Source organism: Suncus etruscus, chromosome 11 (assembly GCF_024139225.1).
Source record: "Suncus etruscus isolate mSunEtr1 chromosome 11, mSunEtr1.pri.cur, whole genome shotgun sequence".
NCBI classification, from domain to species: Eukaryota; Metazoa; Chordata; class Mammalia; order Eulipotyphla; family Soricidae; genus Suncus; species Suncus etruscus.
The window spans coordinates 57,515,754-57,531,310 of NC_064858.1; the positions used below are offsets into that span (position 1 = coordinate 57,515,754).

The window sequence follows — 15,557 nt, forward strand, 5'->3', positions numbered from 1 at the left end:
GAGGGCTGGAAAGACCAGCTCACAATATGAGGCTCACCACGAAGAGTGGTGAGTGCAGTTAGGGAAATAACTACACTAACAACTATCACGACAATCTTAATGAGTGAGAGAAGTAGAATGCTTATCTTGAATATAGGCAGGGGTTGGGAAGTAGGATGGGGGGCATTGGTGGTGGGAATGTTGTACTGGTGAAGCGGGTATTCTGTTTATGACTGAAACCCAACTGCAATCATGCTTGTAATCATGATGCTTAAATAAAGATTTTATAAAAAAAAAAGACTCTGTAGAAGTAGCATGCTATAAATTGTAATTTTATTTTTCCCATTGGGCAAACTGACCTCCTGCATGCACACTTGCTTCTGTCAGACATCAGGGTAAGAGGCACGAGGCTGTGGCTGAATTTAGAAAGTCAGAGGTGTTCTCATGTGGCTACATGAGATGGACAGGAGATTCCTTCCAGTAGGCGAGAGCGCGGAGTGCAGACAACAGATGCAAGAAAGGTCCTTTTAGCTGTCAAGTTCCAGCATCCCTGTGCGAAACAAGGGCGGTGCCAACATGATTAATGTTCCCAGGCTGAATAAAAGCCTGGGCCCTCACCCTGACTTTTTGTCACAACGACCAGAACCAGTTCTTGACTGCTTCTGTCAATTAGGACGCGAGAGGAGCAAACTGCAAAGTAGCCTTTTTCTTGTGGCCATGCCAGAACCCACTAAGAAAGAGGGTAAGATTTATCCATATTTCCTTTTGTACTTTTTCATAAGGTGTGTTTACTTTTCCTAGTTACTCACACATTTCTAATTTTTTAAATGATGATAAAATAACCACAGAACTATTGTGATTTATGGTAAAGATTCTTAAAAATAAAATGAGCAGAGAGAAAATATTGAAGGAATACTTGAAAAATACATGGTAATAATCATTGATAAAGAAATATTGACTAAGTTGAGGTTATTATAATTTTATCCTTCAATTGCAAGAGATGCTTAAAGTGAAGCTTAAGGATGTTAATTGCCTTTTATTAATTATAGATTTTATCTTCAAGCATATTTTTTGGTTCAATCACAAAGTTTTCATTATGCTTTACAATTTGGGGGAGGGGTATTGATAGGAGGAACTTGGAATGCTTAGTAAATATGCTTAATAAATTTGATCATAATTTCATAATCATTGAGGTTTATTTGGATGGAGAACATCTAGAAACACAGATGTGCACTTTTTCTTTTGCTACTAGCAATGATTTTGAAGCTTCAGAAGTTATTACATTATTAAATTATTGCTTAAAACAAAAAAGTCAAACACCTGGGGAAAAGAAAGCATTTTTGTATGCCACTAGTAAATTGTGTTCTTTAGTAAGTTTTATTGTAGATAATTCTTCAATGGTTTATTTAAATAATAAAATTTCAAATATTTATAAGAAGTTTAATAGTTTCTCCTTTCTGCAAAAGATATATTTAAAAACTACTCAATGATAACAAAGAAATTAGAATTGGAAATTTCTAAAAAATTAATAAAATTACACATTAGTAGCACAATTTTATTTAAAGGAAAAGTAAAAGGGCAGCATCTTTTAAATATATCTTTTTTAAAGGGAAACATCTTTTAAGAATATATATATACATATATATATATATTTTTTTTGGTTTTTGGTTTTTGGGCTACACCCGGTGGTGCCCAGGGGTTACTCCTGGCAGGCACGGGGAACCATATGGGACACCAGGATTCGAACCAACCACCTTAGGTCCTGAATTGGCTGCTTGCAAGGCAAACACCGCTGTGCTATCTCTCCGGGCCCCTTTTAAGTATATTTTATTATTCATATTATACTTCAGTAAATGCTTATTGATTCTTTATTTTTGTTTTCTGCAAATAAAAAATTTAAAAATGTTAAGGTTCATAAAAAACATTTAATTTTTTCAGCTAAAAATTTTTAATGGGTTTTAAGCATTTTTGGATAAACTTGAAAAGCACTAGAAGCTGAATGAAAATTGAAATGCTACCCAAATTTTCAAGTCTGAAATATATTTTCTTTATGTAATTAAGCAACCAGTGTTGACAGGCTGAGGTGATCAGTTTACAGGTTGGCTCTATTTTGTGGTGGCGGGCATTGATGGATGAAGTCTTCCACCAAAAATAACCACACCAAATGCATGCATTAATATGGGAACTTAATCCTGACTAGCAGGCATCAAGTCCACCCCCTGCTGAAGTGTCTTTTTTGTAATGCAAATGATTTACATGTGTATTAAGTGTCCTTTTTGTGTGATCTATCACTTGTCTAGCCTCTTTAAGGCTTATTAGGATGAAGTGCATTCTATGTTTCTTGATCTAGAGTAGAATATTGTTTTAATTATTCCACATTTAAAGACTGAATTTGCAAGTATTCTTTTAAAACTCAAGAACAGTGAAAAAACAAATTAAGATAAAAGGCTTGAGAGAAGAGAAAACTGATTACATTATTCTAATTATGAGATGTGATAGTTGTACTTCTCTGACAACACACTAATCCATTCTTTTAGAGACAAATTTTGAGACATCAGCACTTCCCTGATTTTTTAGTTTTTGAATAAATCCATATAATAATAGATAATCAAAGATCTCCTTTTGCAGAGAAAGCACTGTGGGTATTCTGTATATCAATCTAGCCAGAACAGGAATTTTGTAGTTATAAATTCTTTGGTTGCTTAAATTTGGAGGGAATAAAAGCTTTCGTAAGGAGTAAGGAATTTTTTTATATCCTTACCCTAGAACTGCTTTGTTTGGGGAGAGCATTCCTGGCAACTTTTAGGGGTCAGTCCTGGTGCCGCTTAGGGTATAATATGGGACACCATGGAATCAAACCCAGGTCAGCCACGTGCAAGGCAAACAATATACTCATGTGCTATCACTCTGGCCCTGCAGAACTGATTTTTAAAGGAATTTCACGTTCAAGACTATTAATATTATTAATTATTATTGTTGCCTGTAAAATAATTACACGTAATTACAATTTTCAGCAGAAGAGTAAGGCAGACTATTTTACTATTTATTCAGAAACTATTTCAGTCCTTCCATTAGCTAATTGATTGGGTGTTTTTTTGCTGGGGTGAGTTGGGTACCTCAGAAACACCAACTCAAGAACACATATCCCCAAGCAATCTTGGACTTAGTTCCAATTCTCTGCAGTTACACTCACGAAGTATGGATTCCTTTTGTGAATCTTCCACCTCTTCACCACCATGCTATTAGGTCATCCCCAGTTCAGACTCCTGCCAGAAAGGACAGAAGCACTTCTCTTTGCTCTGAATATTGATGGCAGACATGGGATGGTTTGGCTCTCTCAGGATCCAGCCAGGCAGCTCTTTCCAAAAGGCTGAGTTTTCAGCACCTGAAGGTGCAAAACGTGTCTTTGTCAACTGCCTTGCAACCTGCACTGGCCTAATTCCGGCAGCTTCATGTTGGGTCTTAGGAGAGTTGGGGTTTCTAAGGAGGCAGGAAAGATAAGTGTAATCCAAGAACCTGAAGGAGTCTGCCTAATGGAAGTAATTAGTCAACAGTTCTTATTTAGACCCTTAAAAATATTCTGGATGGCTCACTAACCTCTTTTGGAGATAGAAAGCATTCTTTTTAGGGAGGAACGACTCACAATGTCCCCTCTTCACCACCTTCTGTCATGCATTTCATTAGTGGAGAACTGTAATATTGGTATTGTTAATGCCATAGAAAAAGTCTGGCATATACTTTAGGCACAAATCGAGACCTAGAAAAACCCAGTTATTCTCAACTATTAGTGAGAGAGGATTTGAAGGAAAGATTAGCTTTGCAGGCATCTTCAGAATGCTTTGCAGATACATTTACTTACTTATCAGCTATTCGTGGATGTGGGATTTCAGAAATAGGTACCATATGCTCTGACTTCTAAAAATCTTTACATTCAATTTACTCCTGTTCCACTATATAAAATATTATATTTCACTAGAAATTTCTCTTGTTCTATGATTTTTAGCAACATGAAGTTAGAAACTTTCAATGGTCTTTCTTTGGTGGTAGAATCTCTAACAATTTTTTAAAATATGCTGAAAATGACTATTAAATCCATAAAAATAACTTCCCATTATTTTCATCTCTGTTGTATATGATAGGTTGTCTCTTTTACATACTTAGCCAATCTCTTTTGTTTGGGGTCACATCCGGCATTGCTCAGAGATTACTCCTGGCTCTGTGCTCAAAAATTACTCCTGGGGCGCTGGAGAGATAGCACAGCAGTAGGGCATTTGCCTTGCATGCGGCCAACCAGGGAGGTAACCGGTTCGATTTCTGGTATCCCATATGGTCCTCCAGCCTGCCAGGGGAGATTTTTGAGTGCAGAGCCAGGAATGGCCCCTGAGCACCGCTGAGTGTGGCCCCCCAATCAATCAATCAATAAATAAATAAAGTAAAAAAATCACTCCTGGGGGCCAGAGAGGTGGCGCAAGCTGTAAGGTGTCTGCCTTGCCCGAGCTAGCCAAGGAAGGACCGACTGTGGTTTGATCCTCAGGGTCCCATATGGTCCCCCAAGCCAGGAGCAATTTCTGAATTCATAGCCAGGAGTAATCCCTGAGCATCACCGGGTGTGGCCCAAAAAGCAAACAAACAAAATCACTCCTGGCAGGCTCAGGAGACCATGTAGGATTCCAGGGATTGAACCTGGATCACCACGTGCAAGGCATTGCTCCGGCCCCAACAATTATTTTAAGTAAGTATTTACTATAACAATTATCAATATAATAAATTTTACTTAAAATTTTTATATATACTTAACTATATTACAAAGCATACAAAAATTCTCTTCCAGGGCCACAGAGATAGCATAGAGGTAGGGCGGTTATCTTGCATGCAGACGGACGGTGGTTCGAATCCCGGCATCCTATATGGTCCCCCGAGCCTGCCAGGAGAGATTTCTGAGCATAGAGCCAGGAGTAACCTATGAGCGCTGCCGGGTGTGACCCAAAAACCAAAAACCCAAAACCCAAAAACCCAAAAACAAAAAACCTCTTCCAGGACCACTATAATAATAATAATTGAAAATAATTACTTTAGACAAGAATTGATTTCTAAAAGGAGATAAAGTGATAGGTGTGATGCCCCTCAGTAACAATATTACAAACCACAGTGTCTAAAAGGGGGAGGGAGAGAAATGAAGTAAGAGAGAGAGAGAGAGAATAAAACTGTCTGCCCCTTTAGGCAGGCGGGGGGGGGGGGGGTAGGGTAGGAGGGAAAGGGGATATTGGTAGTAGGAAATGTGCACTGGTAAAGTGTATCGTATTGCATGATTGAAACTCAATGATAAATTTCTTTGTAAAAAAAACTGTATTATGAATAACATTTAATTAATTTTTAAAAATTCTCTTCTAAAATACCTAATTAACTTTTTTTTTGTTTTCATTTTTGTTTTTGGGTCACACCTGGCAGCGCTCAGGGATTACTCCTGGCTCTGCAATTAGAAATCTTTCCTGGCAGGCTCAGAGGACCATATGGAATGCCGGGATTCAAACCAGCATCCTTCTACATGCAAGACAAATGCCTTACTTCCATGCTATCTCTCCAGCTCACCTAATTAACTTCTTAACAGGAATTTTTTTGGTGTTATTTTAGGCTGTATTATATATTTTTTTTACAAGAATGACAAAAAAATTCCCTTTCTACTTATGTATTATTAAAAAATCTTTATAAAGACCAGGAATGGCACAAATAGTAAAGCACATGCCTTGCATGTATAACACTCTGGGTTCCATTATCAGCACCACATAGCCCTTCAAGCAAGGCTGGGTCCAAGCACAGCAGCATGGAGCTCTTGGCCTTCTCTCTGAGCACTGCTGTGAATACCCATGTCCCCCATAAGAATTTTGTAGGAGTCTCTATATTCATCTACACTTCCACACCCAAAGATATGCTAACACAAAGGTTTATTTCTGGCCATTAATATATGAGAGCATGTTGATAATTACAGGTATCAAGGAGCCTAGCATTGTTACTGATTATTTTGTTATCTTTACAGTATCAATCTTTCTAGTTTATCTAGACTTGCTTCATAGGAAATTTTGAGAACATGGTAGGTAATGCATAAAAGTTTTTCCTTTACTTTTTTCTTGATTGATTGCTGGAGATCTCATTACATCTTAAAGTTGTACTAAGCCCCAAATCTTTCTGAATGCCGAAATGCATTCATTACCCCTGGCCTACTTCTCAGCATCTTTCCAGGCTTAGTCATCATCAGAAAAGGAGTTCTGGTGATGGGAAACCTCGCTCTCATATTTACTCCTTGACCTTCAGTTTCTACCTGCAAGAGCCTGTGCCCTGTCTGCAAGTTTCACATTAATTTGGATTGTAAAAAGTATTATCTCTTGTATAGGATATAGCTTTTACCTTCAATTGGACAGAGATCATTTTTAGAAAGAAATAGATGGAAAAAAATAGAAGAGGGAGGATGCATTTTATCAAGGGCAACTATTTCCTTCCTTACTTCTATCTAACTCTGCCTTTAGACCTTTATTAAAGACTTGGATAAGGAATAAAGACGTGCCCTGAATAAACACCAGAATCTTCGCTTCTTTTTTGCTTGGAAATCATTTCCCTGCCCTGGTAGAAATTCGTTTCTGAGAAGGAACAATCTGATGTTCAAAGACACATCAGGGAGGCTTGATACTTGGCAAAACCAGTCTTTTTCAGTAGCCGGCTTTTATGACTGTCCAGGCTGCACCTGTTAGAAGATAAATAAAGGACTGGCCAATTCTTTCCTCTCAAGCACCCTAAATATATCACTTTAAAAAACACTTGGGAGAAACACGTTGTATCCTTGCTTTTCATCCAGTATCTCTGCAGAAGTCTGCTCTGAGCCTTTCCAACAGCAGAGAAATTAGGGGCCAGGAGATTCCCACAATAAACTAAGAAGAACATCTCTAGCTAGTTTGAGGGTTCCAGGAAAAAGGCGAGGAGTCAAACTTAACAGTTCATAGCTTTCTCCCTGACTCACTCTCCTTTGGCTGTGAAACATGGCCTTGAAACACTTCATTACAGGATCTCTATGGGCACAATATTCACAGACCCCTTATTTATAGCCTTTTCAAAGTCCCTCTGAATCTCATGAGCCTTGGAATAAATGCACCCAGATTGCATTCACCTTTAGGGAAAGCTCAGGCACAAAATAAATAAGCAAATTGTCTTTTAAATAAAACATGCACAAGTTTGGGGAACTGTTTCCACAGAAAGAAACACCAAAAAGATTCTTATTTTTTCCAAATTCTAGAGTGTGGCAAAGCCTGCCATAAAAGAAAGCAATTAATGTCAGTTTTACAGCCCTAAAATAAGACATTTTTATGATTATTGATTATATGTCTTAGGATTTTTTTTTGTTGTTTTTTGGGCCACACCCGGTGCGCTCAGGGGTTACTCCTGGTTATCTGCTCAGAAATCGCTCCTGGCAGGCACGGGGGACAATATGGGACGCTGGGATTCGAACCAACCACCTTAGGTTCTGGGTCCGCTGCTTGCAAGGCAAACACCACTGTGCTATCTCTCCAGCCCCATGTCTTAGGATTTTAATTAAAAAATTATTTTAGACTCATCATGCTACCCAGAGAAGAATTTTTATTATTGTGAATAATTTCTATTTTGTCTTTATCTACTTATATGAAACCTATTTTAAGACATAGAAAATACTATTGGCAGTCACTGACATCTGTAGTAACTCTAGATCTTTCTCTAGACAGTCTGGTGGGGAGTATAATAAAGAAAAGGATTAAAAAAGAAGTGCTCTGGGGCTGGAGAGGTGGCGCTAGAGGTAAGGTGTCTGCCTTGAAGCGCTAGCCAAGGAAGGACCACGGTTCGATCCCCCGGCGTCCCATGTGGTCCCCCAAATCAGGGGCAATTTCTGAGCGCTTAGCCAGGAGTAACCCCTGAGCATCAAACGAGTGTGGCCGGGGAAAAAAAAGCTCTAACAATCATAAATAAGCAGAGAAAAACAAAAGTTCTTATATGTATCTGGGGAGAAGACTCTCTTTGTTCTCTGTCTTCAATCCATGTCAGTGCAGGGAGGGGAGAGATTGCTCCAATGTCTCAGTTCATTCAGAGTATGACACCTTGTAGAAACTAGTAGGTACCCAGAAAGAGAATTTCTGAATTATATCCTTGGTGGTCATCATGAAGTAGCTCCTATTTACACAAGAACAGTTTCCTAAATCTCCAAAGCATGTTCTTTCAGGAATGTGAAACTTTTGAACAATTTCAAGAACATTGGTGAATATTGATGAATATTACATGGATGAAAATAACCAAAAGAAAGAACAAGATTGGAATTTTGCCTGTCTACAAAAAAGTTATTGCCATTTAGCACATGGATCTGGGTGCTGAAGCAAAGTAGAGTGGTATTTAAAAACTAATAGAAGTCAGAAAGATTGTACAGGGGTTTGGAAGCTTGTCTTGAACACAGCTGACTCCAGTATGATCTTCAGCATTGCATGTAGTCCTCTGAGCACTACCTGGAGTAATCCCTGAGCACAGTGTTAGGAATAAGAGTTGGACACCATAGGTCTGTTCTAGCCCCTCCCCCAATGCACAAATAAACTAATACAGATGTGCCAGAGATGCAATAAACAGGTTAGGGTACATGCAAAACCATCTGTTAGCCAAACAGTGATAACCAGTTCAGGCATTTGTTCACTGTTTCATTAGGGGTTATGGCTTTTCTCACTTAGCAGAAAGTGTCACTAGCAGTCAAACCTATAACTATATGTGCCACCAAGGAGAGTAAGGCTTGCATTTGTGGGACATTCATATTTTTCTTCCCAAGGCCGCTTTTCCCCAGAAGTGTTTTGGCAAGTGGGATCTCGCATATTTCAGAGGTAACCACATAAGAAACATTTCATGACCACATAAGGATGGGTGGGTGACTGAAGAGTACTACTATGCTTACTGCTGTGGAATTTTATTTTTATGACCCCCACCTGGGATCAGGCTTGTCCTTCCTCTATTTTTAAAAAGTCACCCAGTGTGAGGCCCAGAAGTAGCTGGGGGCAAGCCCAATAAGGAATTCATCTGACACCCACAGAAGAGGAGAATGACTGGTAATGATTTGCTCATGAGAAGATGCCCAGGAAAGGCTTACTAAGAAATTAAAGTCATAGCGATAGCAAAGCAATAAGCTATTTGCCTTGCATGCAGCCGACCTGGAAATCACTCAGGTTCGATTACCGGCTTCCCATATGGACCCCTATGCCGTGAACCGCAGGAGCAATTTCTGAGCTGAGAGCCAGGAGTAACCCCTGAGCGCCACTTGGAGTGGCCCAAAAACAAACAAATAAATAAATAAAGATATAATTTATAAACAAGTCAGATGACTTTTGCAATAATTTGCCTCTGACTTCTAGAGCTTTTGGTTTGTATGTTTGTTTGTTTTTTTTGTTTGTTTTTTTTTGGGCCACACCCGTTTGACGCTCAGGGGTTACTCCTGGCTATGTGCTCAGAAATCGCCCCTGGCTTGGGGGGACCATATGGGACGCCGGGGGATCGAACCGCGGTCCTTCCTTGGCTAGCGCTTGCAAGGCAGACACCTTACCTCCAGCGCCACCTACCCGGCCCCGTTTGTTTGTTTTAATCTCTTCAATTGGATAAAGATTTTCCTGTATCACCTCTTCACTTATGCCACTTGAGCCTCCACTTAATTTCTCAATGGGTGCCCATAGGATATTGCAAAGGGGCTATAGGTAAAAAAAAAAAATACACATGTAAGGGGCCCCCTGCTTTGAGGCTGGGGATCCAACCAGTAGGATTGGGAAAAAGCTTGAGAAACTCTACTTTAGAACATGATAAGAGTGATGAGACAGACAAGTCATGAGCTTGTAGCCAATAATGTTGTTTTCATTCAAGTCTGTTTACAATGAGAAACTATTTCTTGCTATACAATAATTACCACATTTTAATTTTCTTCCCACGTGGAATGATGTGTTGGGTTGGAAACACACATGATTCTGAAAGCATAAAAACAAGTTAACTAAGGGGAGGGGAAAACCTGTGTGTTCAGAAAAATTCTATCTAGATGAAATAAAGGAGACTGAAAATTGACATAATAGATGCAAAATAAGACTTTGTTTCCACCTGAGAACATAGTCATTTGCAATCTTTCATTATGTGAATAAGTGCAGATTAAATAAAATTGTTTGTAAAACTGGATTCTCTGAATAGCTGAGTCTTTTTTTCACTTGAACCTTATTTTATCAAACAATTTTTATAAAATCATTCCTCAAATATAAAATATTAATCATACTTCCAAAAACAAGGTACCGTGGATATATTTGAACTCTGTATTATAGAAATCAGACATTGTACCATGTCCTGAGAGAACATATAATTTCTGTCTTTGATGGGTTTATGCTTACTTGTATTTTAAATTTATGTTCCATATTTTTTATTGCTTTCTGGTTTCATCCCTTGCTAAATGACTGCTGTCTTTTATTTCTCTTATTAATATATGAAGCTTCCCACCTCTCTTATCTTTGCTATTTTCTGAACTTCCTCATTTTTATCTGGCTGATTAGGACTTTATCAAAGGATGCCTAAGCCCCATATTAAAAAAAAAACAAACACTCATTCTCAGGCTCATGGAAATGCAGAGTAAACACATGTGAATTCCTCCTTATATGTAGCTCTCAGGCCTGTCACTCTGTCCAAGGACCCACCACTTTAGAATCTGGATTAAGAGGCTCTTTGGGAGTAAGGCACTCAAGTTCTATATGAGAGAGTTTTAGACAATTAATTCTGCTCTTTGGAGGCCTTATAAATTTGTTACTCAGAAGCTATTGTCTTGCTAAGTGAGGTGCTAGGTTGCCGGATTTTTTAGAGAGGCTGAGCTACAATATTGTTTTTGTCTCTATTATTGCACATGGTATCTTTCTAGTAAACTTATTACTTTCATTTTACTGCTTCAGTTTTATTAAGGCAACGGAAATCTCTTAAATCTGATATAAGTCTTGAGATAATTTAAAAACATACACAAATAATTTTTAAATGTGCATTGTATTATACAACAGTCCAATTTATTGGCTTTAGATCCACTTACACTTTTGTGGGGAGGGGAAGGAGACTGGGCAAAACCTACTGGTAGGAAGGGGCTACCCCTAGTTCAGTGTTGGGGAACCATGAGGTGCTAGGGATAGAAAAAAACCCAGGTGCACCTTCAAATGCTGCATTCTTTTGATTCTACTTCCTGTACCTTCCATTTGCACTCTTCATCATTATTTAAAAAACTGGAAAGAATGTGTTTATCTACATTATATTATCAAAATTTACTATATTAAGAATGAAAATAGGGGCCGGAGAGATAGCATGGAGGTAGGGCATTTGTCTTGCATGAAGGACCGTGGTTTGAACTCTGGCATCCCATATGGTCTCCTGAGTCATTGGGGACCATTGGAGGTGATCTGGGTAATTTTAGATAATCTGGATTTAGATGATCTCTGAACTGTTTGTTCTTATTTTAAAAAATGATTTTTTGTTTTAGGCCACACCTGGTAACCCTCAGAGGTTACTCCTGGCTCTGCACTCAAAAATCACTCTTGGAAGGCTCAGGGGAAAGCAGGGGATCAATCCTGGGTTGGTCCTGGTCCGTCCCAGGTCGGCCCTAGATTGGTCCCAGGTCAACCACATGCAAGGCTACCAGTTGCGCTATCACTCCATTTCCTTATTAAAATATATTTGAGCAGGGGCCGCAGAGATAGCATGGAGGTAAGGCATTTGCCTTTCATGCAGAAGGTCAGTGGTTCGAATCTCGGCATCCCATATGGTCCCCTGAGCCTGCAGAAGTGATTTCTGAGCACAGAGCCAGAAGTAACCCCTGAGTGCTGCCGGGTGTGACTCAAAAACCAAAAAAATAAAAGTAAATAAAATATATTTGAGGAGCCAGAGAGATAGTAGAGTGGTGTAAGGCACCTGTCTTACACACTACCGACATAAGTTCAACCTCCAATACTCCATTTAATCCCCTGAGCCTGCCAGGCGTAATCCCTGAGCACAGTTGGGTCTGGCTCAAACAAAAATAAAAGAATAAAAATAAATGTTTTTGAATCTGGGGTCAGAGAGATGATACAGTAGGTAGGGTATTCTACCAGCATGGATTCTTAAGTACAAAGCCAGAATTAAGCCCCGAGCACAGCCTAATGTGCTCAAAAAGAAAAAAAAAAAAAAAAAAAAGCAAATTAGAGCCAGAGTGGTCATGCAGCAGTAGGGCATTTGCCTTGCATTTGGCCCTCCCAGGACGGACCTAGGTTGGATCCCCAGTGTCCCATATGGTCCCCCAGGCCAGGGACGATTTCTGAGAGCATGGCCAGGAGTAACCTCCGAGTGTCACCAGGTGTGACCCCAAAAAGCAAAAAAAATTTTTTTAATCAGTTATTAAAACGTGTCTTAAAATGCAGGACTGGGGGTGTAGCACAGAGGCAGGCAGAATACTGTCTTGCTTGAATGAGGCATTAGGTTCAGTCCTTAGCACACACAAACAGATACAGAATCCAAATAGGTTTTCTGAGATGGAGAGTGAGTAAGGAGCTGAGAAATTTGCCTAGTTTGTGGCTGACCCTAGTTTGAAGCACCAACCATCATGTTAGCCTCCCACACCAAGACAGAGGTTACTCCTCAACACTGAGCCATTAATAGCCCGACATATCAGTTGTGGCCTAAACAAACACACAAAACGAACAGGCAAAAAAGTGTTCTGTGAAAAAACGTTTCTCTTTTCTCTATGCAGATTTATTCAATTCACTCCTCTTTTGCTGATGGCTCTCCCTATTTTTTTAATTAGGTTTTATTTTATAAAAATACCAGCAAGATAGAACAGGGGTTAAGACAGATGCTTTGCTTTCATCCGACTTCAGTTTGGCCCCTGGCACCTCGGAATCCCCTCAGAATTGTCAGGTGTGGCCCCCAAATCTCATCTTGTGCTCAGATTATTCCCAACACTGAAGGTCTGAGCTGCACTACATCCTCAGAATGTACCACATGTCAAACTGGTATCCTCAGAAGTGACCCCCCAATCTCTGTTCCCCAAATTGACTAAAAGAAAACCACACACAAAGGGTCAGAGTGATAGCACAATGGGAAGGGCCTTTTCCTGTGCATGCCGGAAATTTGGGATTGATCCTCGGCATCTCATGTGGTCCCCTGAGCCTGAGAGAAGTGATTCCTGAGTGCAGAGCCAGTAGTAACCCCCGAACACTGCCAGTGTTGACCAAAAACAAAAACAAAAACAAAAAAAGAAGAAAAGAAAACCACACACACCCAAATCTTAATCCTAGTATTGTTGTATATTCTTTTTGTCTTTTATGCTTGTGGCAATGATGATATGACACACGAATGTTTCCTATACCATCAGCAAGCTTGCTAGATTGCAGATGAGTGGAGCTATACAATGTTTTCCAGTAACTCAAGCAGTGCACTCTTTGAGCCAGAGAGCTCCAGTTTGTTTATATCATCTTGAGGTATAGAACTGTTTATACCTGAGGCAGGTTAATTTTGGGTAAAACAACATTTGATTCTTGTTAGTCATCCTGACAGAGAACCCGGATCATTGAACTCTGAATGCACCACTTCCGAGAGAGCCATGCCAGGACTGGAGACAGCAGGCTTCTCAGCCTCTGCTGCAGGGGCTATGCTTTGTTTGTTTGTTTTGTTTTTGGGTTACACCCGGTGACCCTCAAGGGTTATTCCTGGCTATGCACTCAGAAATCACTCCTGGTTTAGGGGATCATATGGGTTGCGGGGGGGGGGGATTGAAGTGCAGTCCTTCCTAGGTTAACGCTTACAAGGCGGACGCCCTACTGCTTGTGCCACTGCTCCAGCCCTTATGCTTTTTTAAAATTTGGTTTTCAGGGCACTCCCAGCAGTGCTCAGGGGCACTACTGGCTCTGTATTTAGCAATCCTTCCTGGCAGGCTCAGGGAACTATATGGGTTGCCAGGGCTTAAACCCACTCGGCAGCATGCAAGGCCTACCTACCTGCTGTGTTATAGGTCTGGCCCCAGGAGCTTTTTTTTTTTTTTTTTTTTTTTTTGGTTTTTGGGCCACACCCAGCGGTGCTCAGGGGTTACTCCTGGCTGTCTGCTCAGAAATAGCTCCTGGCAGGCACGGGGGACCATATGGGACACCGGGATTCGAACCAACCACCTTTGGTCCTGGATCAGCTGCTTGCAAGGCAAACGCTGCTGTGCTATCTCTCCAGGCCCAGGAGCTATGTTTTTAATAGCCTCGCCTGTGGCTCTGTGGTCATGAAATTAGCCTGCCCCAATGCTCACTGTGTCATATGTCATTCGTGGCATATCTGTGCTTCTTACAGTAGGTGGTCATAGGGAAAATCCACCAGAAATAGACCAGATTTTGGCAGCATTTCAGTGCTGCAAAAGGAAAGTGAATATCTGCAGACAAGATCAAAGAAGAGGAGCTCTTGCCCAAGGAGGAGGCAGGGGCCAGCCTTAGCTGCTGGTGCTGCTGCCAGCTTGTTCGGAATTTCCTGTGATTTATAGTCATATAAATATGCTCTGAGTGTGTTAATTTTTATTTTGCTGCTGTTCATTAAATTATTTTCATGGGTTAATTTATTTTAGGGTACCTTGTTTGTTTTATTTTTTAACTTTATTTTTGTTTTGTTTTTATTTCTTCATTAATTTTTTATTTTCCTTTTTAATTTTTTGGTTACTAGACCACACCTAGTGGTGCTCAGAACTTACTCTTGATTCTGTGCTTAAAGATTGCTTCTGGTTGGTGTTTAAGGGACTACATAGTGACTGAATAGGGCGTCAATTGCCTGCAAGGCAAACACCTTAGTCCTAGTACTATATCTCCAACCCTTTTTATGTTTAAAAATGCCTTTTCAGGAAAGCAACTTACATCTTCCTGCTTAATAGTGTATTTTCTTATTCACCTAGTAGACACTCCCCCTGGAATCTACCCTTGGCTTTTGAGGAAACAAAGCTGGCAGGTCCTCACCCCAATAAACACTCATTTGCACTACATCCCAAGATTCAGTAACTTCCTGACAGGCTCCAAGGGTGGAACAAGGCGACCATGGAACTGACTAGTTGACATAGTTGTTGGTAAAGTAAGACATCCACCCCAGAAAAAGGACAAGGAATGTATCTCTACTAGTCAAAGCTCTAGTCCTTATCATTCTCCTACCCTTGTTAAGAAGCAGAAGACAGAAAGAAAGCAATGAATATGATGGGTCCAGGCAAAAGCCTAGGAGTAACAGCCAGCAATAGGGTCACCCATGAGAGACATAGTGTTCCCTGCTGGTAATGTAGATGGAGAAAGCTGCCCTCCAAGTGCTGGGCAATCTTGTTGGCAGTGAGTAGAAAAGGCTTTGTGCCCTACGAACTGCCTGCCAGTCATCTCTATTTATGGGGCACCTGCTGGACATATTCTCCGGAGGAGGCAGGAGCTTTGTCCTCAGGAAGCTTATGATCTAAGAGAAGAAAGTTCCATTGAATGCAAACCAGTTTGGTGCCACAGTCACATTACAAATCAGAGGCTGACTCTCAAAAGAGAGCTAATGGAGAAAAA

The 15,557-nt window shown here is 40.2% G+C and overlaps 1 protein-coding gene across 1 annotated transcript in view; it reads left to right on the forward strand.

Moving 5' to 3' along the window:
* Positions 1-555: 555 nt before the first annotated feature.
* The window catches only part of MYBPC1 (myosin binding protein C1), a 95,305-nt gene continuing 80,303 nt past the window's right edge, over positions 556-15,557 (forward strand). Inside the window, exon 1 of the mRNA XM_049782943.1 lies at positions 556-721. Within this exon, the coding sequence (XP_049638900.1) occupies positions 556-721 (166 nt within the window). The remainder of the gene's footprint in view (positions 722-15,557) is intronic.